We start from the raw sequence: 24,559 nt of genomic DNA, 5'->3' as shown, positions 1-24,559 counted from the left end.
TAAATGAGGCTGGTTTAAACCAATTATGAAGCTGTAGTTTGCAGGAGGTCTACGCAGGGGATGACCTTTACTTCATTTAATCTTATTTTGGTGTTAGGATGTTCTGTAGGTCTCTGAAGGTTAAGTTGTCTATAAGGACAGTTTCTCTGCACATCAAGCCTCCGGTTGTGGGCTATTCTGCATGTAAGGTGCCAGAGTTTGGTACGTCTTAACGGTGTTCACTTTTTAAAACCTCATACCCATCTAAGACAAAATTCAGTATAGTGTGGGTTGGCATCTGTTTAACTGATGTCTGTTTACACCTGGCCCAAGCCCATTTTTGTTTATTAAAAGTGATGCTGCATTGCAGTAGGTGTTGCCTGTTGTCTATGACATGGACATGTTTTATAGTACCGATAAAGGATCATGATCATGCTGAATCGGGTTGCCGCCTACTCCTTGTGCGGCAGCTCCAGTAGCCTGGACACCTATAAGGCATTTGCTCAGTCTTGGAGAGGAGCAGGGAGCGCAGAATTACAGGAGAACATAAAATCAACTGTGAGACAAACAAGCAGCGTCAAATGCGACGTACCTCAAGCTCAAATACGATGTACCCCAAGCTTGGAGGTTAGCACAAGTCTCGTGCCTCTTCAGAAAATTGCCATGGGCTCAGTCGGAAAGCAACGGAAATGCTCCTGGCGATGAGCATGGTCCCAGCTAGCCGGGGCAGTCAAATTCCCTTGCCTGTTTATCAGTGTTCCCAAGCTGAAAGGCTGATAGAAAGTGCTTCCTGATCAGCATGATAAATGGAATTTTGCATGATAATTATGTTTACAGCAGGACAGATGTACTAATAACACGTCCTCTAAAGACTTCAAATGAGCTATAAAAGAACCAAATCTCTGCTGAAAATGCTGGCAGCGGTAGTATTAATTGTGTAAGTTACAGCTGGTAATTGTCTTGTTTCATTTGAATGAGGCAGTCAGCTATAAATGGCTTGCGCTCTGTGGTACTGAAACAGCAGACTGCGCAGAATTTGTCAGTCTGGATAATACAGTTATATATTAGCAATGCATCCTAATGGACATACTCTAGTGGCTAGGGAAGGGAAGAAGTGTTACAGTTAATTTCTAATGCTGTTTCATCTTTTATATCAAAATACTTGCTTATGTGCCTTCAGGAAGAGAACTTATTTTTCTTATCTACAAATTGTTTGATGTAAGACAATGCCTGCAGTAAAAAAAACCAAGCTCTCTTTGTGGTTATTGAGGATTGAAATGGAGAATGACTAATAAGCTGTCTTGTTCCACTTATTTCTTCCACACTGATAATATGTGAAATTATGTAAAATGAAAATCTTACCCTCGTTTTTATGTGTATGAAAGATCCCACTGTTCTGCAAATCTGTTACACAGCATGCATGTGTGTAAGTGCATAGAGATATACATGTATATAATATAGATGTGACCTGAAAACCTGTTAGAATGAGTTATCAAGCCTAATTTTTAAAATACCAGTAAAATGAAGTCCAAATTGGTGATCATACTAGGTATTGTGCCAGGTTTACAGTTAAATAAAGATCTTGTAGGTAACTAACCAAATTTAAAACCCTGCTGATCCAAATTGAATTACTTTTTGTGACATCCTATTTCATTTGCATTCCCAAAGCATGGTTCATTTCATTTGCGGTAAGTTGAGCTGCAGATAGTATCCCAGAGGAGCACGCTTCTAGCAGTCCTAACCCACATCCTCGCTCTGGCTGATTAATCTGTAAATCCTTCAAAATTTCTCTCCCATGCTATTACATCAAAGCATCCCCTAGTAGAACATGTGAACAGAATCCTGAAATGTGTTCCCTTAGCATGAGAAGGACTCTTTGTGTGTTTCATTAGGAAATACTTTGGGGGTTTTTATGGGGAAACAGGCAGTTGACTTTCTAAGGAGTGCAAGATATGTGTGTTGGTTAGCAAAAGAGAGCTGATGGCCCGGAAAAACTGCCTGAGATGCTCTGTAAAAATTGTCCTTGGTTCCTCATAACCTTTCATCAACTGCATTCATTGCTAACGAGCTGCAAGTTCATTGCAATTCATTGCAGAGCTTTAAAATTGCCACAGAGTCAGATGACAAAGTGCCTTGTTTTATGTTATCAAGAAAAATCCTCCGATTGATGGAGGACTAGGCAGTAGTGCAACTCTGAAAAAAGTCTTGGGCTCCTTGTCTCTAAAGGGTGCTGGTCGAAGTGCAGCAGTTTTTGAGAAGAGAAAGGAAGGGGGAGATCAGAAAAAATTAAAATCTTTGTTAGCTTACATCCGCATAGGTTTCATCCTTGTGCCTGCTCACCCTAGGGAAATGGTAATGTGATTGATTTGTTCCAGGCAGATAGGCAAAGCCTTAAATATCAAAGATATCCATTTCTGCATCGGCTTAGTGTTTTTTCTTCCTAAAACCATCTAAAAAGTACATGTATATAAACAAATGAAACTCCAACAAGAAAAAACACCCAAAAGAAAGAGTCTCAGCTAAAGAAGAGCTAAATTTTTGCATCTATAGTCATGGCATTTGCCATCCAAAGGTCTGTTACTCTGCCTAAGGTTGTACTTAGCATAGTCAGGGTACGGCCTCTCAGCTTTGAGAGGACTGACCACTGCATCGGCTCAGGTTCCCCTGCCAGGTGGCTTTCAGGTCTGGTGCTGTGATTTGCCCCTGTGCTTCCCAGACATTTGGAGACAGGCACCTCGGGCAGCCAGCTTTGACTGCTGGGAAGATTTGGAAATGTTGAGTGGCGTATTACACCCTTCTAAATGCTTTGTTAGTAAAGCTTATGGCAATCCCTTTTGACAAGGGAGAGGGACATCATCAAATGCGGGCTTGTGGAAGCCATCCCTGCCTCTGATGAGCCTCGGAAGTGGAGAAGGGAGATCCGCTAACAAACTGCCCCTCCTGGGACTTTACTGTCGTTTTTAGACTTTTTGCCCCCACCTCCTATGTGTATAGGCCCCCATCTGAAGTAATGTACAGGGTATATAAACGCACCATGGGCGGCTTAACGTTTGTGTTAACTGTTTGTGATGGGAAGAGCTGGGTAACTCAGATCCTCCAGACTTCCCATAAGGTTAGGGTGTGAACCCGTTCTCAATTAATCATCTCTACCAGAAGATGAATTGCAGGTATATTATTAATGATTGCTTTATCTATTTGTTTTCTTATATGCACTTTAGATTAGATCACGTCAAGGGCTAAAGAGGCATTTGAAGTGGGTCGCAGTGACATTAGGGATAGGTCAGCCAACCTCTTCCCTTCTTCATTGCATAATATGAATGCAGCATATCTTTTGGATGTGCTGCAGACAGGCTGAACATGTGAGTCATCATCACTGGAGTTACTTGGTACAGCAATCAGTGTGCTTTAAGAGGGCTGCCTGCTCTTGCATCTGCCTGAGTTGCTGCCTCTGGTTCTTCTGGTGCAGCGTAGCCACGTGGACATAGCGAACACAGCACTGACAGGGGTGAACCAAGGCAGGGGAGCTCACCAAGTATGTAAATGTGAAATCTGGGTCTTGTGCTGCCTTCTAATAATGCTGGTCTTAAAGCAGCCCTCTACACTGCACTTTGTTGGCCAGACTTGTCACTATGAGATGCTTTTTATTGCTCTGATAATATAAAATATCAGTAGACGCTGTCTTAGCAGAGTCCTCTGGCAGCTTTCCTCACTTCTGGTGTGTTGATGAATCTGCTTTTAGAATAGAGTAGGATAAAATATTTCAGTTGGAAGGGACCTGCAACGATTATCTAGTCCAACTACCTGACCACTTCAGGGCTGACCAAAAATTAAAGCGTGTTATTGAGGGCATTGTCCAAATTTCTAGGAGGGTTTTTCTTCCCCCCAACCTGATTGAAAACTGATATCTCTGTACTGGGTATTTGCTGGGCCACCAACTAGTTGGCACCCAGAAAAATTCAGTCCTTTATCACTAAGTAATTTACTAAGTAGGATACCGCGCAGATCACCAGAAGAAGCATTATTTCTGTACATCTGATAACCCAGCACTTTGACAGTATGTGGGGAATATAAGAATATAAAAGGCCATAAATTTGGGACCCTTTCAGGTCTTCACATCCAGCTGTTTCTGGGGTGGCAGAGCAGTGCATGTTCCCCAAGTGAGTGGGGACGGTGCCCTTGGAAGAGGCTGTTTGCAGTAGAGAGTAGGGGAGATGCTTTCTGAGCCTCCGGCCTCTGCCGATTGCCGTGTATGCTCTTGGGGAAGTATTGATCCTGGGAAAGGCAGTTCTGCAGCTCGCAGATGGAGGCTGCATTTGCCAAGTCAATGAAAAGTTCATTAGGGTGTCTGCTGGGTACTCTCTGTTGTGAAAACAGGCGGAGAAGCTTCTTGGCAAGCTTCGCTAAATATTGGGCACTACTGTACCACCATACCTTAACAGTCAGCAAATGATACAGCTCCACAATCAAATGTTACCAGTATTGTGAGGATCCCCGTAATACTTGCTTACTGGGAGTAGTGAGAAGTGAGGGTTCCCTGCAGAGATCCGATCTCTGAACTGTCACCCTCTAAACCATGATTGGTCTTTGTATGTGTACCTGTCATAAGCTATACCATCGTGTTCAGTTCGTAGCTGGTCTTTCACCCTGCGAAGCATACAGACTAAATGTTCTGACTGAAGTAAACTGGTTTCAGAAAACGTTTAAATTTTTCATAGAGATCTGTACCAGGAGAGAGCAATGTCAGGCTGGGAGTGTGCCAATTACAGTATGCCATGCTGAGCAAGGGACCTCAACAGAGAGAGAAGAAAATGATCTAATCTTCTGCTACCACTGATCAGCCCAGTGCCAGGTAACAAGAAGGTGCTGTGTCCAGTGACAGTGGCAGGGATGGACGGAAAAAGGAGGTAGTTTGCTTTTCCCAGAGCAATTATGCTGGTAGGCTCCAGAATCTGTCCCTCGTGGAAAGAATGGGGAAGAACCAAGCTCTCTCTTGCGAGCCTCAGGCCCACAAGCTGGCAGGCATGTTGATGCAGTTCTGCTGGACAGCAAGGATCTTCTTTTACCCTAATAATGGATCTTGTACTGTTTTTGAAACGTGTCTCCATTATTGCAAATATGTTTTTAAGTACAGCATAAGCAAATGCAATATTTTAAGTAAATATGTCTTTTTGTGCTCAAATGTCTTCGGCATCAAAGCTGACTGTGTGTGAACTAACAGGCAAGAAGGCATTAATCCCTGTGGATGTAATAATATTAAAAATTATGGCACTGGACTTGCATTATCACAGATACCAGAGATATCCAAAAGTATGTTCAGTATTGTGTATCTGAGATATTCAATGTTTTACTTCTCTGAACCATATGAATTGTCTTGGGGTTTAGCAATGCATGGCCAGGGAAAGGAGGGCATTGATTCCTGCGTATGTAATAGGATGGCGGGAAAAGCACCTGATCCCAAGGGAATTTGTAGCAAATGTGCCCAGAACTAAATCCAAAGTATGCACCAGTAAACACTCTGATTGCCACCACCTGTGCCAGCATTCATATCTCATGCATGAAATGCCTCATGCTAGCTTGCGCTTATTTGGTTTGGTCTTTATGTCCTGCTCACATAGGAGACTTTCTTTTTTTCATTATCCAGGCAATTCACAGTGTCTAGGATACATTTGTCCCTGTTCAGATCTCTTCTAAGTCTAATGTTAAGATGTGGGATTGCAGAGTATGTTTTCCCAGATAGCACATGTGCATCGGGAGGCAAGACAGGGATATGAGGTTGGGCTGTAGGTAACCTAAGAAATATCACAAATGAAATAAAGGAAAACAAAGAGGCAAAGGCAGCAGTTTTAATTGCATAGTTATGTATGCAGGCTAGAATTGAAGTCTTTTTTTCAGATGACTTAGTAGTGCATATATGTGTTTCCATGTGTTATGGTATCTACTGCATATAGCCTTGACTTCCAAGTGAGTTTCTTAGTTAATTCCAGAACTTTGGCTGCTCTGAAATACAACATCATGGGATTCGATACTTCAAAAACTGGTTTTGCAGTATGGCTTACTCAAGTAGTGTTCTCAGTTTATTCAAGTAGTGTCCTCAGTTTAAGTGTTGATTCTTCTTTTCTTTTCTTAGGAATAGGTATCCTTAGGATGTGGCTTTTAAGGAGCAACATTGCATGCGGACAGACCTAAATATTCATCGTTTTGCAATGCAGTTTGTCAGGCAGAAACGACACATGAAGAATCTGTTAGATTAATGTTGTTCAGACAAAGGCTATTATGGTGTGGCTTTTACTGTAGAAAAAGAAGATAAAGATGGAGAATTTGTATGTTTTTACAGTGCTATTGTATCTGCTTTGGCAAGCATCTTGTTTTCATAAGGACAGATAATTAATCTTGTTGTTTGCGCCTTTGCTAGTTGTGAGTGTCTTTAATTAAGCTGGTGCCCATTGATGTCTTACCATGATAATATGTGTTAGGTTATGAGGTAATGGCTGTTCTGAAATATAGCTGTGGCAGCGTTTGGGCATACTCAGAATAAATCACTGTGCACAAGCCGTCTGAAAGATATCACGTTGCTGCAGAGTCAGTAAAGTGAAGACAGTGAATGTGTAAATCATTGGTTACAGATAATAGAGGGTGTAGATTTTAGGCGCTTCAGGATTTGTGAGAGCTCTGCTGTCTTTAAATGAATCTTACTGAATTGCAGCTGTAGCTCCTCATTATGGCTTGGGCAGAGCCAACAGTGGGAGGATTGGGCGCAGAGGCAGCTGCCTGCAGAGGGAAGACGGTAGGTTTCAAACAAGATCTGTCTTCGGTGAATTGGGAATCCAGCTGGGGAAGGTGAAAATGAAAGGGCCTCCAGAATCAACAACATGTGGTGGTTGCTCTTCCATTCTCCCTAGACTCAAACCTGTTTTTTTCCTTCACCAGATATTTAATATCAATGCCTAATTTTGAATGCATTTCTCCCAGACGCATGTCTTCTAGCAAGACAAATAATTAATATATCAAGTTGAATTGTGCAATATGCTAAAAAAACTCCCAAACCCAGTTCTACTATACCTTCTGTTTTTCTGCACATGTGCATATACACTTTCACATCATACCAATGATTTGTCAGTGAACAGCTTGCTTCTCAGCAATTCTAGTGTAAGTCAGTCCCCTGTCTTTTCACAGTGCTGGTACTCCTTATTTTATATTTGATAGAACCAGCCCCAGATGATTCCTCTGGGACATTGGGACAGAGCTGTGCTAGAATATTGTGGGCCATTTGAAGGATCACATGTGTAAAGCTACGTATTAATTTGTGAACAGAACATTACGTTGCATTGCCACACTACGAAAGGTCAGCGGGATATTTCAGTATTGTCATGTTCATTTCCTTCATTCCTTCTTTCTGTTTGTACTCTGTATTTGACATGAGTGTGATTGATACACACACAAAAAAATTCCTACCTTTGGACTGGCAATGTAGGTATTTTTTTACGCCGAGATGTTACGTGCAGACAGGTCAGCAGGCAGCAGTTTGAGTGCTGTGTATTTTGAAGCTTCTGCCTTGGGTATTGTGGGAGGTTGAGGCTAGGAGGAGGAGTTGGATGGCAATATAGGTAGGATACTCAGTGCAGGGGGGACATCTGGTTTGGGAGGAGTCTGGCATGGAGGCATGTTCATGCCATAGCTCTCCCCTCATCCCCTTATTTTCTGCCCATCTTCCTGCTTACCCCCGAAAGGTTGATGGAGACCGAGAAGGTATTTGACATGGCATTACTCTCCTAATGATCGCTAGCCTAAGGTTTGAAGGACTCTCTCCTTGCAATATGTAGGCCAAGAGGGGCAAGTTGTTGAGGGTCCTGCTAGCTCAGGATTTCTGCGTCGTAGACTTTCCTTCACAGCCCACTGCAGAAGGCTGTGGTCTTGAACCGTGTTTGCATCCTGCCTGCACGTGGGTGACAGCTGAATGGAGGTCTCTTGGTATATTCTCTGTATGTTTGGGTTGGGCTGTTGAATTAACAAAATACCCCATTTTCTGCGTGTGCCAGATGCTTTATATGCCTGTTGTGGGCAGCCTTGCCAATACGCTGCGCAGCTTGGAAGTCCTAAATGGAGTTTGATGTTCTTTGCAGAGAAAGGCTCTGCTGCGTAATTATGATAGCACACAATTAAATACTGCTTTATATCGGTTTGGGTAGCTCCTGGAAACTCTGTTTCCCTTAATAATCTTTAATAGTCTCAGGGTTTGTTTTTCCTGTGTTTGTCTTCCTGTGATATTGGCAAAAGATAGGAAGAAAATGAGCTGCAACATAGGAATCCCAGTAAAAACTAGAGAGGGAGGGCGAGAGGTGACTCATTATCGGGACTTTCATCTGGGTTCATGCTGGGTCATGGAGTCAGGGGTCAGGAAGTGAATGGGGATTCATGCACAGCTGATGTCTTGTATAATATTGCAGAAGAGCGTATTAATTGACAGCAGCTTAGCCTGGGAGTTTGGGCATAGGCGTTCAGCTGGCAGGCTGAGGAGGAGTCGGAGAGAAGGGGCTTTTAGGTTTCCCCAGGGTGAGGAAGTGGCCAGGGTCGCTGGGGCCGGGGCCTTGCCTGCCTGGGGCCGCTGGGGCTGGGGCCTTGCCTGCCTCTGGCCACTCTCTGCTGACTGCCTGCTCCCCTGGACCAGGGGAGAGCCGGAACCGGCGGTCCTGTTTGTACCCAAGTCCTGACTCCAGAGGGGTTAGGGAGGAAAATGGTAAATGTACCTTGTTCAAAACTCAGCGTTGCTTGGAAGATACGTTTGTGGCCAGCGTGTGCTGAAGGAACTAAAATACTGAACAGCCAGGGTTTGTTGTGGACTATAGGCCAGAACTCTGTATGTGTGTGTGTGTATATATATATATATTTACTTATCACTTTTTTTTTTCCAATTCTAGCACCTAGAAGCCTGATCTTAGATCTCATCGAATACTCTCCTTGTTTTCCTTTTACTGTTCAACCCATTTTGGTGCTAGAGGGAACAATATGAAGCACAATTTAAAAACAGCCCTAGGGTTACTGTTCCTACAGAGGTAGGATCAAGGTGATGCTCTGCCTGGTTTGGCCTAAGGGAACTGCACGACCAGAGCATGTTTTGGTAACTCCCCAGGGAGTGTTTGCAAAGGACTAGGTTGGATTTTGGGCAACAGTAGGTTGGCTTTTGGGCAAGAGCTCCTCTTTGAGTATAGAGCTGGCACCCTGCAGAAGGGTGGATGGATGGCAGAGGGAACCCCTCCACTTACACCTCTAGGCAGGCCCTGAGGTGTTCTTACAGGTATCCTGATCTCATTCCCCATTTCTGCAAGTTTTATAATGGCTTTCTTTTCATTCCCCTTCTGTATATATCTAAGGTAGTCTTCCTGCGCATAGGATACATCTTCTGTGATGAAGGCAGAGTGAAAATAAGCAATTCAACATTTTACAAATGCCGGGCAGTCTGGTGCTCTTGTTCATGCACGTTCATTTTCCCAGGCCACCTGAAGGAAGGAGGTGACCCAGTGGGCACGTGAACTACCAACAGTCTTCAGCTGCTGAAACATCTCCCAAGTTCTCCCGTCAGTGTTAACGCAGTTGGCACATGTTCAGATGGTTAGCGCTCATGTGTCCCATCATCACTGCATCCCTGAAGGGATTCAGTTGTCCCTGACAAAGCGGAGAAGCTTGTCCTGAGGGATGCTTTTGTTCTGGGAGCCAGTGGCACCCATGCTACTGGCTTCAGCCGTTGTAGGCTTGTAATCTTAACAGAAGCGGGGGATCTGCACCCACAACTTTCACAAAAATTAGGTGTATTTAAAATGCAGCTGCTTCTTTCTGGTTTTGTAGCTGTGCTACAAAGTCATTACACATGGATTTATTTTTCCTTATCTCTTGGATTATCATCGGCTTCCTTCCTTCCTTCCTGGATGAATTTATCCAGTGCTCTGATTGCAGCTCCATTTTTTTATCACCTCCTGTCTATGGGGCTTAAGATTTTGTATGTTCAACATAATTCAGGTGAGTATTTTGCAGCAATTGACAGTGAAGATAATTTTCCACTGATTGATGTGTTGGTTACAGTGAATCTTCTTGCAGTCTACTCACTTTGACTATTTGCTGTTTTGGTTACAGACCAAAATTTTATTTGTCCTTGTATTTTATTTCTTTTTTTGTCCTTGTATTTTATTTCATTTTTGCAACTGACCAAATATTAATCTGACTTTGGAGAGGGGAAATGGAGACACCATTTTAGGTTTTAAGAAACTTCCACAGAGATTCAGACAGCTGGCCAAAGATAAATCCAGTATGCAAACAGGGTCATGAATATCTTAGAAAACAGTTTAAAATACCAGGGCATTAAACATCTCTTTAGTCTCTTTCTTTGAACTGGGATTGGAATTTGTTTGTAGGGTATTGGTTATTTCTGGGCTCATGTAACAATTGCACAGGGAACAGGGAGGAAATAGAAAGAAAAATATTTTAGATAGGTGTTTAAGGAAGAGTGGTATTACATGATTTTAAAACAAAAAAATCCGTAAGTTGAATGAGATTGTGACCAACAATGTCCTCCAGGGGCTGATTGTTAGAACTAGGAGGTCATCATCTTTCCAGAGCTAAACTGCTTTCTTCTGTGTGTGGGGGGGTGCAGGCAGAGAGGGTCGAGTTTGGTATACCAAGGATGTGGTAGTTAAACTAGGAGGAATTTTTTTAAGGCTTTGCGTGAACTAGGAGAAATTAACATTTTTCGTGAAACATCTTTAATTTTGTTATTGAGGACAATCGTATTTTAGAGTGTTAGCTGGCTGACATTTACTCTGCACAAGTTTTAAATCATTTTATATTGAAAATGCATCTGCCTAAAAACTCATCCCAAAGCCTGAATCCTATATGAGTCACATAGTGCTATTTTGTTTTGGTCTGCATAGAGATACTCTTCCTTAACAATAGAAGGATTTCCCCCTAATTATTATTGAAATAGGGCATTTTTTATTATAAAATAGGTATCAACATGGCTTTACATCAGAATGATGGTGATATGTGATGTAAAACAATTTGGGTTGTTTCAGTGCGAGTGTCTACATATACCAGCTGCTATAGCACATTAATCAATTTTTGAAAAATAACCCTTTTTGAAGTTGTATAGACAAGCCTTGACTGCTTGGTTGAAGAAAGATAGATGATAAATTAATTTAAATGTTAAATACCAGTTGAAGCAATTAATTTTTAATGAAGACAATGAAAAACTGGTTTTGCTTGTATTCCCCGGAACACCCTTTCAAAAGCTTTGCTTTTCCAAAATTGTTTTTCTTCCTATGTGTGTGGCACAGGATATGACATGGTTCACAGCAGGTAGGTTCATTAGTTGGCATTTCTGGTATAATATCCAGCTGTGGAAAGCTTATAAAATATTGGTATTTAGGTCATCTTAATTAGGTCTTGAAATAAAGATTTAAGATAAAGTGGAATAATTACATATACTTCATTGCGGCTGAGCTGCTTCAATGAAAAGAGGGTGCAATTCCCAGGCAGTGTAAACTGATTTCAGCAGTTGCTGCAAATCCACCTCACCGGTGCCCCTGTGATTGTGCAGGGAGCTGAACCAATGAAAATGAATGATTTTGGGGAGAGGTGAAAGATGTGGCAGTTTTCAGCTGGGTTGGGTACTGGACTGGATATCCTCGCTCTCACTGCCACCGATGCCAGCACAGGGAGGGGATTGGGCTGGGGCAGGCCCCATTTATATCGCTGCAGGTGTCTGTGTCACCCATCCTTCTTCACTGCTGATGATTCGGGGGAGTTTATCTGCTTTCTTCCTGAATGAATGAATGAATAAATTTATCCAGAGTCATGTTTATGTTCACACTAGTTGAGTTAACAGGGAGCTCAGGTATCGGTGCTCCTCTCCCAAGCTTGGGTGAGCAAAGAGCTTCCCCCCCCTTCTTTGTGCAGACTGACTTGCTGTGTTAGGTCCCCAAAATACTGCAAAATCACTACCCGTGAAAATCAGTGTGAGATCTTTTGTGCCAAGAGGGGCAATTCCTAGTCAGCCTGTGTTGCATTTGAGATTAGCAAGCAAAGACCAGGAGGCAACATCCCTGGTGCTGGGTTTAAGAAGTTGAGACCAGCAAGGGAAGCCAGAGGAATCTGAACAGTCAGCAGGCAACTGGATGACCAGCATTTAAAGCTGCCCTGGAGCTGATGAAATGCAGTTGCGTGTATTTCTGCCAACCAAGCCATCTGCCTTAATAACAGATGCAAATACAGGATCTTGAAACCCATCTCCGCCAAGCCATTGGCAGTGAAGTTGAAGATGATGCGTAACTTTGGGCGAGGAGAGGCTTGGAGGAGGGTTGCAGTGGCAGCTGGTATATGCATCTGGTGTTGTACAAACGCCTTACGGCATCTAACAGGCATTGTGGGGAAATACTGTGTGACTATTTTGATAAATTTAATACGAAGAAGGTGGCAAGGTTGTACTGTTGTTTATCTCTCTTTGACTAACAACAGGCAAGTATGCTTTTGGTGTTGTGACACCACGAGATGGGAGGGTGCCATCATTTAAGTGTGTTATTAAGCTAATGACATATAAAGAGGTATTAAAAAGCAACAGCTATCATCTGCTACATCAGTGGTGCTGGTAGTTGAAACTTCCAACTTGTGTTTATGGACTGATGTAACTGAAAACAGAGGAGGAGCTCCTCCTGATCTGAATTTCTTCCTATAAGAGCATCTCTGTGTCCTCTGACTGAATGGAGCTGAGAGAGCACCCGTGGGCACAGGAGACATATGTTTGGTCTCTTCTTCCTTGTCTACATCAGTGAGTTCAGCACACTCTGAAATACAGACTTTATTTTTTCTTAGCATTTTGAAGGTGTATCCTATCTTGCACCAGATCTTCTAAAATTCTAGTTTAGACAAAGCCTGAGGGGATTTAGGTTTGCATATTTTCCTAAGAGGATTACGCTTCACACTTAGTTGCTCTGTAATTTGTTTGAGGAGTTTTTTATGATTTTCTAAGTACACAAAAAGCCACATACACATTGAAACTGTCTTGAAATGTGTTGTCTGGGGGTTAGTGATAGAAATCTATTTTTTTGAACTAGTAATAAACTGAGCCACTGAACCTCAGGGTTATTTTGAACTGAAAAACATTTCGGTAATCAGATTTGCAGCATGGTTGCAGGAACAGTTGTAGCAGCACAACTGGAGGGGCTAACAAATTGCAAGAAGGATTAGAAACTGCTTATACTGGCATCAGAGAAAACAATTTATTGTGAAAATACAGCCCAGGAATAAATTAATGAGCACCCTTCCAAGCACGGGGGGTGCTCAGAACACATTGAGATTCTGGAAACTCTTTGCTTGCAGATCAAGGGAGTAAGGCAGTTCGGTGGGGAGCGCGTTAAGGTAATTGGGGAAAAAAATAGTATTAGTCTATGAGGACTTTTATCATTTAAGTTCATACTCATAAAATCACTGGCAAGGTGCTGTACACCTCAGTGATGGGTGCTGAGACTCCAGATGCTGCGGCACAACGCCTTGGCTCTGCTGGCTGTCGCAGCTGCTTAATGCCCACCAATGGGGTCGTTTTGATGATTGCCAGCCTAATTTTTCATTATGTGCCTGCAGGTGGGCTGTATGTTGCACATTTATTTTTTGTATTTATGGTGTTTTTTGGAGGACTGGTTTTGTCTTTGAAATGCTAAGATTTCCTTACTTCATTTCACTGAAGGTGGAGGAGGGATCTGACTTGGCCATAGAAAACTGGTTTAAAACAGGACTAAACTCATCTGTGCTGCTCAGAGAGATGGTCAGAGCTCACTGTTAAACTGCTGGTTTGTGCCCAGTGCTGCTGGCTCCGTCATCTTTCATCTCTCTTCAGTCACTCCTCACAGGAATGACGAGATGGACATCACTGAGAAACAAGTGACATTGACTTGGTAAAAAGGGCAAGGGGCAAAGAAAAGTGTCCCCTGTGGCAGCGTGAACAACAGGCAGTCTCTGTAGATCTGTGTCTGCATTATTTTATCAAAGAACTGTACTTGTAGCATTGCAGGCTATACCACAGTAAGTGTGGGACTGGTGTTAGGTGGGTGTTAAAGCCTTGAAGGAAGGAAAACCTGAAAGCGCAAACTGAGGAGGAGCTGTTGGGAAGTGTCAACTTCTGTTTTGCTATAGAAGCTTGTATGGAGTAAGTTTGCTTCTGGTTGGGATCAAATTGATTTAGTAAGGTAAGCAGAACAGAACAAAATTGATTAATATCCCAAGGTACGGCTCAGTTCAGCAGTTTGTGAGCTTTACTAAATAACAGCTCTGAAGACTTTCTCATGCCCTCTAACCCACGGTGATCTTTTGTGTTCTGTTTTCTCTGCAGACGTCGGCTGATCTCCCAGCGATCTTCTCTGGAGACTCTGGAGGACATCGAGGAAAATGCCCCACTGCGGAGGTCATTTTATTTACTCTCTCTGGTTACTTGTCTGTAAGGCATGTGCACGGACAGACTTGCTGTCCCTGCGTGTGTTGGAAAGTAGCTGGGTGTTCACATGAGGATGTTCTTCATAGTGGGCAAAGTGAAACCTCACGCACCCTTGCAAGGTGGTAGGTGACACGAATTACATGTTCCTTGGCTTTAGGTTATTAAATAAAAAGTCAATATTTTTAAAAAATGTCATGAAATAGAAATTCAGTTTGATTAATAGAGAAGTTTAGTTGTCACTAACACGAATGACTAGCCTCTAACGCAGTACCTTTAAAAAGTAAGTACAGCTGGTTTAATAAAGGAAGGTTCTGAAGGCTAGTATTTTTAGTATTCTTATTTTTTATGGATTTTTATAATTTGTTCTCTCAGCACATGCAATCTTATTTTGATAGCCAGCATTACTGTCTTTCTGTGTTGGCTAGTAGGTTTGTGACTGCTACCTCACTAATAAATCTGCCCCCATCCTTGTTATATGAGCAGCTTCAGTGTGGTTTTATTTCTGCATCCAGGAGGCCACAGCTTCTCTGGGAACCGCAGTAATTAGTCACTAGGCAATCCTCTGGGGCGATGGAAAATGGAGCAACTGCTTAACAGTTCGGAAACGGGCTGATCAGTAACCTGACCAGTGTGTGGTATGCTTCCAGGTCAGCTGTTCGGCAAGGCAGCAGCTTAATTTTGAATATCTCTTTATCTTGGGACCCGCAATTCAGCTGGTTTATATAGATGTTTAGCCTATAGCCTTGTTTATCCATATGCAGATTAGCTGTCTCTCCCCACCTTGAAGCAAAGACTTAATAGCAGAGGCTGTACCAACTGGCCTATTACCAAGGCTTGATTATTTTTACCAAGCCTACTGTTGAATGCTTACCAGCATGTTATGAAGCATTCTCATGAATGATTCAAGCACGTATAATTGGCAAAAGATATAAACAAAGTATGGTTTGGTGGTAGAGCCTCTCTCTTAATGGTACGTTCCCCTGAAGACGCTAACAAGGCTTATTGCAACCAGTGGGTGAGGGAATCTCAAGGATTTTACTACCAGGAAGAAGGCAGAAATGACAAAGTGATGGGGTCCCTCCCTTGGGTTGTGCCCAAGCAGCATGATGGCGTTTGGGTACAGCAATGGGGACTGGCAGTCCCTGCTAGTTTGGGACCAGCGGTCTGTGGTTTCAGTCCAACAAAAGGACCTCTTGGGGCTGGGAAGCTGCTGAGCTCTGTCTATGCATAGGAGAGGACAGGAAAAATAGGTTAGGGAGGCTCAACTCACAGGGACTGCGCTGGTCCCACGTGCCGGTGCAGGATGCCTGTCCCTTAGCTCCCACGGAGGGTGCAGCGACTGTGGTCCAGCAGCCCTGGCTGTGCAGCGAGCACAGGAGTTACCTCCGGTGCGGCGTGCTGTGCTGTGCCTTGCAGCAAAACAGCACTGAGATGAAACAGAGAAAGCTTTCATATGCGTTGCGGTTTCAGCTGATTAAAAAAGAGCAAGGCTGGAAGGGGGGGGGGATATTGCTGTTTGTCTCATCTCTCCTCCCTCTGGCAATTTCTTTCTCTAACCGCAATTTAAAAAGTGCATTCAGATGTAAAATAGATTTAAGGATTAATGTTTTGAAGAAAGGTGGTTTTTTTTCTTCCTGAGGTAATTTATTTTATTTTCAGTTGTTTTGTATGCTGTCAGGAATGTGAAAAGTAGTATTTAGACTTAAAAGCAAATAGGAATTATCCTTGCAAATGAGAGATTTTAAATCTTTCTAAAATTAAGACAAAACCGAACTTTCCTCAGTATCTCCTTTATCAATAGCTGAGGAGGATACAAAAGTGCGGGTGTTGGTGTGAGGGGGAAAATTGCATGTTTACCAGGTTTTGGTTTAGTTTAATTTTTTTTTTTCCTCTGAAAGCTTGGGCTAAGCTGTCATGGCAGATTACAGGAAGTTTTATTTTGCTGAGATTTTTTTTATGATGTGTTTTTTTTGTGTAAAGGGAGGGGTGGTGGTGCCTTATTATTATTTTAAATAGTTTTTTTATTTGAGCTGTCACATTTCCAGACTTATTGTCTTTATTGTTCTTGCTGATTCCTAACACAGGGCAACTTGAATCATTTGTCTCGTCTTTCCTTCCTGCCTTTGTGTAGACTTTTGGCCGTACAGCAGGGAACTGAGTACTTTTATTTTTTTCTCCCCCCCCCCCCCCCAACTGATTTAATTTTCAGATGTCGGACACTCTCAGGATCACCCAGACCAAAGAACTTTAAGAAGGTTCATTTTATCAAGAACATGCGGCAACACGATACCAGAAACGGCAGGTACTGTGCATCCAAAGGCTGCTTCTGCAAAGGCAATCCACGGGGCGTGGGGGAAAGGGCAGGGTCGGCATCCCCGTGCAAGAGCACGGCGTGTCCTTGCCACTTACCACGTACCACATACGTAGTAATGGCCTTTAAAATAGTCTGTGAAGGTGCAGGCTGCAATGCGTGCTCCTTCCTTGGGTGACGTATGAGTCAATGGAAGTGTTAGCCTATGGATTATTAAGACCTGTGTCTCCATAACACAAATAACTTGTGTAAAATGAAAATCAGTCAGAGTAAACTAGGCACAATCTGTTTGTATTTTTTTGAGGGTAATGCCAGGTGCTAAGTGTGAGAGGGGTACACGGCCAAACCTGCCCGGAACAAGTTTAGCAATGGCTGAAGGACATTTCAAATGTGGAAGCAGGTCAATAGAAATTCTGACGTTACATTGAACCACAGGTTTTATGAATTGAATTCTGGTAGGTGCTACTTGGCTCGAGCAAAATTTTCCTTGTGTTTATTCTCACACATACAATTAAACAAAGTGAAAGGCAGTAATCAGCATAAATATTGCAGAAGGTGGCTCTGAGAGACAACGGCTTTTTAGAAACAGCTTTTGTAGCAGACAGATGCATGCAGCAGTGTTGACTTAACTATTGTCTGACTAGCAGCTGATTATTGTCTTTGCAACAAATACATGTGGAGTCAAACACTGAAAAGCAGCCCTCTAATTTTAGTCTGGTTTGTACATAAATATATGTACACTCTGGGAATTTCCTATAGCAAAAAATACTTACTCATAAAGTATGATGCAAATTCCACAGAGAACGCGCAATTACTGAGATGTATATATAAAATACATCCATAAACTTGATAGAAATATTACCTGTGAAAGAAATGAATAAATATTTGATTTGTGAACTCTTTTCTCCATCCATTGCAAAAAAGTATTTGTGAGATATATCCTAGCATTTTATCTTAGTTTATATATCAGTCATTATGTCTGATAATATAACTGAATTTTTTTCTTGCTAAGAAAACAGTGAGTAAGCTTCTGTTATTCAACTGGCGTCTTATCTTTATCAGCAGACACAGTTTTCCAGAATATTTCCATAATCATAATAAAGATCCCTTTATCTAGAACACAGATACAAGCAGAATAAAATACACAGTTTTGAAAATGCTTTTTGTCCTATGGACAAAGAGCCACAGCAATATTAGGTAAAAATAAAATGCAAAGTCAACACTTTGTGTTACCCCTAAGGCCAGCTAAGTCAAGCAGTAAGTAATATGAGTGCATACCCTGTTTTTCTGAGGGGTCTGGATGCTGTTGCAGTCACTGAAGTTAACAGGCATTATGGAAAATGGAAATTTTCCTCTGGAAATTCAGGTGGATCTGCTTTATGTGTTCATGGTAAAATCAACAGCATTTCTGAGTACCTTAAGACCTTTGAAGCTGGTGTCTTCCCCAGTTCCCTGTGACACAAAGGAGCACAGGTATTGCAATGGGCAGAAAACCCTCCTGGGGCTCCTTCCCGTGGCTAGGACCTCGTCCCAGGTGGCTCGTGCGTGGTTGTGCAGGACGCAGGCACTGAGTCAGGCTGGAGTCGGTCTCTCTGAGCTCTCTCTGAAACCCCTGACCCTTCTGTCACACCATGTCAGCCTTTTGCTTAACTTGTGGAACCCAGCTTTGAAAACTTCTACACAGAATATATTTTTGAGTGGTGAATTTGGTAGCTGGGCTTTAAAGTAGCTAGCACTTTCAGTAACGGTGTCACTGGCATGTGACTGTGTCAAAGCAAAGCAAACTGCAGTGTGGATGATAGCTCAGGGCTCCTTTCTCTGGTTACTGCCCTTATTTGTGGCTCTCAGCCTGTGAATTGACGTGTCCTTGTCCTGCAGCGCTGCAAGCTCTTCCCCTCTCAGCCCTGAGCGACTGTGCTCTGGGTCCAGCCTTCAGCAGTCCAGCGGTGAGGCAGGACTGCCTGTGGTTAAAATAAAGAGTTCAGCCATTTAGCACAGAGAAAAACCACCTATACACAGACCACAGCTTATCAGCTAGTCCTTGTAAAGCTTCCTGTTCATGGTTCGCTGCACTGGTTAAACTGGTTTCTTCAGATTTGTAGGACATGGCTTATTAAAGGAGCTGGAAAATTAGGTTTCCTAGACTGTATTATCAAAGCAGTCTTGTAAAATAGCACAGAATAAATTTTCCCATTAAAAGACAAAGGCAAGCCAACCCTGACATGTAAATTAGCACAGGTAGCCACCAGCATGCGGTTTCACCCACTTTACTCGGCAGGTTTGTTGGTGGTATCTTCTATAAACTGTGAAGCAGAAGATTTCCTACCTAGCAGAAACAGGCCACTGAAACAGCAACCTGAGCCAGCTGAGCAAACAATTCATGGTGAGAATGGGACAAGAACATTTCTAGAGTCATCCTATATAGCAGATATAAAAGCAGTAATACAATGCTACCCCCATGCCATTGCTTTCTCAATTTTTTTGTCAGTATATAGATCTAAGCCAAGGCCAAACACCACCCATAGGGTATGAAAGGTCTCTTTTGCTGCCCTTTTAATTGTGGAAATGCACACACATGCACTCTAAGAGGTTGGCTATTCACAGCATCCTCTCAGCCACCTTCCAATAGCCCCAACTTGAACTTGGGAGACTCCAAAATGATGGTTGCTACCCAGAGAGCATCCATGGTTTGTGTGTTCACCTTTGCCTGCAGGGCAGCAGAGCTCTGGTAGTCAAACATCATCAATCTGGTATGAGAAAAAAGGCTACAGTATTCCGCATGTATATGGCACATCTGATGTATATCACATTGCCTAATCGCAGCCATTTGGTACAACACAATCAAACCTAGACAGACACTAAAGAAAACAGACATTCTTCTTCTTCAAGTCAAGCAAATTACTGATTCTGTGGAGAGCCTTGTGTTCAGTAAGTTTTTGTAGTTTCATAGCATACACCTCATAAAAGAAATTGGAAGATTAGCTTTTACAGTCTCAGTTGCACATTGTCAGAGCTTTCTTGCAAAATAACAGTTGCTCTGAACCATAGTAATTAGTACAACTTCTTGGTGAAATGTGAGAATTAGAGAGTGAAAACCTTTTTGTGAAGTAATTTTAAATATGTCTAGGTGGCACAATGGCAATCAGGGCATGTAAACCCAAACCCCAAAAAACTCTAACTCAGGCTGCTTCTGGTATTGGAGATAGTGATTCGGAGCTGCACAGATCCATAGACGCTCTTTGTTGAAGAGTTGAAATCCAGTAAAATGCTTTTCTCCCATAAACAATAATTCAATTTTCTTGAACAGCAAGCTGGCTTCCACTGTACCTTCTTCTCCAAAGTGTACTTTATGACAAGTTTCTGGACTTTCTGCTCCAGCAGACTATTGCCAGCCCTCTGAATATTTTCATTTTTCATGCATATCATCTGACCTCTAAATAAAATGCCATTTTATCCCTCCATGATGAGCTTCTGACCACTGCCCTCCCTGATTCTCTTCCAGTCTAGCTCCTAAGGCTTTTGCACCAGCCCCCTTCAGCAGCTCTGCACATGAGGTTTTGTGGCATCCTGGCAGTGGAGGCCGTGGATTTCTCTCCTGCTTTGCCTGAGAGATCCTTCTGCAAAGAGTGTCCTCCAGTTTATGGAGAGAGAGGCAATGCTTGGGTCCCAAGGGAAAGAAATCTGAAAAAAACTAGCGTCTGGGCTGGTGCTTTTTACTTCCTTTCTGGTCTGATTCCTTCTGATACACATACCAAATTTTCTATGGTAACTTCCCACTGTTGTCTCTGCTTGTGGACATGGAAGCACCAGTTTGTTTTTCTTTAAGTATTAAGAGTTAGGTGTTGGGGTTTTTTTTAGGGAGACGTAGGGCGTTGGTGGAAGAGCTGTATTTCCAGAAGCAGCCAGAGGGAGTGGGGGGAATACGCTTAGTGGGTACCGTGGTTTTCCAAATTCAAAGATGCTTTCTGATGTCAGCCTAGAAATCTGTGCCAAGTTTCATACATCAGCAAACAAGGCTTCCAGTGAACAAGCAAGCTGTTGTGAGTAGCAACCATTCAGCAGTAAGCAGTGGCAAGCACAAAATTAATCATATGCCAGGTTGTTTTGCTTATGGATTGCCTTTCTCAAATGTAAAACTTGATTCCCCCCGGCTCTATAACTTACTGCTGCACCATGAGACCGTCTTACAGGATCCGAGATATTTACCATAGGTAAGGGTTGTTACAGCATTCAGACAAACAGTGAAATCATACTTTATCTACTGCAGGAGAACTTAATGCTGTATGCATGTTTATTATTAGAAACCTTCCTTTATTAAAGGGTAAATACCACTTTGCTTTTAGACATGCTTTTAAGGAAGAAAATAGGATCGCTATAACAAAATGATCCAGGAGAAGGAAAATTGATCATTCTACGTTTTTCCAAACATTACGTGCAGCAGCTCTCTTGGGGATCTAAACCTTTTCCAAGAACAATGACTAAGCTGGTCCCTTAAGGAAACAGTGTTTCAATAACAGTGTAACTGGTACGTGATTTATGGGTGCATATGGTGGTGTTTGGATGGTAAAGAACAAAAAAACTTGCTAGGCTTTATTATTCAACTTTCACCAGTGTAGGACAAAGGATGAAAAATTTGGGTGAAATCCTGACATACAGATCTGTGGCCTGCAACATCAGAAAAATCAATGTTGCAGAGCAGAGCAAGAAAGTGCAATATCCCTGACAATCAACCTAGCAGTAGGTCCTAGCATTTGGACCACAAGTGGAGATTTTTAGAAAGGTAAAACATCAGTAAATTTTAAAACTAATCAATTAAAAGATGGCACAAATTGCCATCACTGTGTCTTAGAGCAATTTAAGGGGATGCGGCCTGTTGGTCAACTTTAGAGGGAAGAAAGGTGTTTTTAGTGTACATTGTACAATTGTACAATTGTTGGTGTCCTGAAGGTAGTAAGGAAAGAGGGTATATTTATAATCAATCAGTTATTTATTGGCATTTTATATCTTACATCTTGATCAAGCTTCTCTTGGTTTCTTGCCAATCTGCATCTCCCAAAACTATAATAATGTAGCTATTGGCAGTCCATGCAGTTTTCTGGAAGGTGGGTCTTGACCTCAAGGTGGTTTTGATGTTGCTTAATGACATGTTAGAGCTTGATGGCTAAAGGTAGTAGTGTGGCTGCACAACAGATAGGTTGCTCTAAGGTATTTGATTTAATGCCACACAATGACTTTGCAGATGATGCAGAGATTTGGAGACTGGTTAAAAATACAAGGCATTTGCTGCGAGAGTGGCCTGGCTTCTGAGATAACCTCTGTGCAGGCAGATAATATATGCTTTCATGTAGCCACATCTTGAGCTACCTGCCTATAAGGAATGAAGGCAAGCCATGCTTACAGGAGGGATTCAACCCTGACAGTTAGTGACTGGGATAGACGTGGTGATGGAGGAGCTGTGGGATCGGTCATGCTTGAGTGTCAATGCAACATCATAACCAAGAGGGCTGATGTGATTACTGAGCGCAGAGGCTGGTGGGTCGTCAGGGCTAGACACTGATCTTAAAGGTAAGACTGAAGTATGCGATGTTTATATCTGCCATCTGTGTGACTGCTGAGGCCAGTGATGCTGCCCAGAGGCCAAGAAGGGTGCTGGGGAAAAACTGGAGAAGACTCAAGGACAAACCTGGAAAACAGTGAAAGGATCTGAAAGCTGGTGATAATAGCAAACTTTGACTTTGTCCATGAATCAGCCTATTCCAGGAACAGGAAGCTGAAATCAAGGGAGTCCTTTGGTTTAACAGAGAAGGGCCATGACCAGCAGCTGGAAATTCTTGTTGCATAAATGCAGACTCCCAAGTCAGACACAGAGTTGTGGTGTGTATCACAGGTGGTTGTTGGTGTGTATCGTCTGGATTTGTCTGTTTAGTTTCAGAAATTGTGAGTTGTCAGAACAGCTCCTTGCCTCGCTGGGTAGATTCCTTTCCACTAGGACTCCCTTCACCAGAAAAAGAGCTATCCTGGATTCCAAGTAACGTGTTCAAGATAGTCTTCCTAGAAAGCCTGCAGAGGGGATGGGACTCCACTACTCATTCACTGTGTAATGTATGGCACAGGCTTCAGCACTTGTGTAAAGACTCAGTAGGGTGATACCCTACCTGTGAGGTAAAAAAGAGGGAGAAATCATCCATGATGAAAGTGTTATGATTGTGAATTCCTCAATGGTAACATCTGTTGCTTTGCTTATTGTGGTGGGATTTTAAAATTTTAGTCTTTGATTTCTTTTATTTTCTTTTATATTTTAGAATAGTCCTTATCAGCAGCAGAAGATCCTTCTGTAGCATATTTTCAGTGCTGCCATATCGAGACTGTACCCAAGTCGGGTATGTATATTTATATGTGTACTACATAGTCTTTATGGGCCTGCATGTAGACCTGATAACAGACAACAGCATGACAGAGGCTAATGCTTTTCAATATCTGCTCTGAGATGAGAGAAATGCACTTAGCAATATTAGCCTTGTGGTACATTACCAGGTTAAAACTACAGCTCTCAGTCGCCAGTTTATTTATATGTGTTGTGGTATCTTTGATTATTAAACTGGAGAAAACTAACCCCCTGAAATCAATGTTCTTGAAAAATGCACTGGTTTTATTGTTTCTTCTGACTTCACTCGTCTTTGATGAAACAAGTACTCTAGACAGCGCAACTTTTATTTTATAAGCAGTCTTAGCTTTCTCATTCTCCCACGCAAACGTGGTGCTACTGTACCTAGATTTCCAGAACTGTAGGGAAATAATGGGATTTAAACATAATGCCTTTTTATTGTACATTCAGCCATTGGTCAGTTCATTCAGTCAGTGAAAATTTATTATTTTGGCCATAATACCATCCAGGTTCTTAGCTGGTGTAAGCAACATCCATGGAGCTGCCTTGCATTCCTTTGACATGCGGTGACACTAGACCTCTGATAGAAAAGTTTATTCAAATTAAAGCAGTTCTCCAAAGACTGAGGAAGCTTTTTGCTGAGCTGAGAGTTGCCTGTAGTTGAGGTCGGCTCAGTGCCTGCCTCAGTGCCTCAGGGCACAAAATTTGGGGGAAATACTCAGCTGTTACACTGAGGTGGACTGGAAAGAACCATGAACCACCTACAGTCAAATTCATCCAGTGCAGAAAGGATGAATTTGGCTCGTATTTTTCAGCCATCTATTCAATTCTGGAGAATGATTTGCCACAAGCTGCTCATGCATCAGTAATTCAAAACAAAGGGAGGGTATTTTTAATGCACAACGGAAAGGAGGCACCTTTATACGAGAGTTGACTTGCTCTCCCGTCTCTTACAGTAAATTTTTCCCTTAATTAAACTGAGATGACACATCAGGCAAATTCTTGACAGACTGGCAGCTTTGTTCGTTCTTCTTGGGTACACTGTCATTCACTTATGGTCATTGCTCTGTGGAAATTGCCTCTTTATTGAAAATTGAATACATTTTGAAATGCTGATGACTGGTTATACCTTCTAAATTACATCAGTAACGAGCCCAGCTGCACACCTGAGTATTATTTCAGCATGTAATACCTTGTGTCATGCTTACGCAGCAAGAAGGGCATGGGATGAGAAGGTAGCAAGTGCCCATAGAAAACAATCCGGCCCTGTTCCCTTTGCTAAAAAGCCAAGATTTAAAAAAAAAAGTCTGTCTTTCCTCTGATGCTCTGAGGAGCATCAGAGGAAGAGGGAAACAATTCAGTGGCACCTCCTTCCAGGAACAGCTGGTGCAAAGAACAGATGAGGCAGTATAGT

The 24,559-nt window shown here is 42.4% G+C and overlaps 1 protein-coding gene across 2 annotated transcripts in view; it reads left to right on the top strand.

Moving 5' to 3' along the window:
• CABLES1 (Cdk5 and Abl enzyme substrate 1) overlaps positions 1-24,559 on the top strand; it is a 74,059-nt gene that overhangs the window by 22,189 nt on the left and 27,311 nt on the right. The window contains exons 2-4 of one of the 2 annotated variants that reach the window (XM_054816021.1): positions 14,348-14,419; positions 16,659-16,751; positions 23,063-23,140. In XM_054816021.1, coding sequence (XP_054671996.1) covers positions 14,348-14,419; positions 16,659-16,751; positions 23,063-23,140 — 243 coding nt within the window. The remainder of the gene's footprint in view (positions 1-14,347; positions 14,420-16,658; positions 16,752-23,062; positions 23,141-24,559) is intronic. The other variant, XM_054816022.1, reaches the window with a different exon arrangement.

The sequence above is a fragment of the Grus americana genome, chromosome 2, assembly GCF_028858705.1.
Source record: "Grus americana isolate bGruAme1 chromosome 2, bGruAme1.mat, whole genome shotgun sequence".
NCBI lineage: Eukaryota > Metazoa > Chordata > Aves > Gruiformes > Gruidae > Grus > Grus americana.
This window is presented reverse-complemented; position numbering and strand designations above follow the sequence as displayed.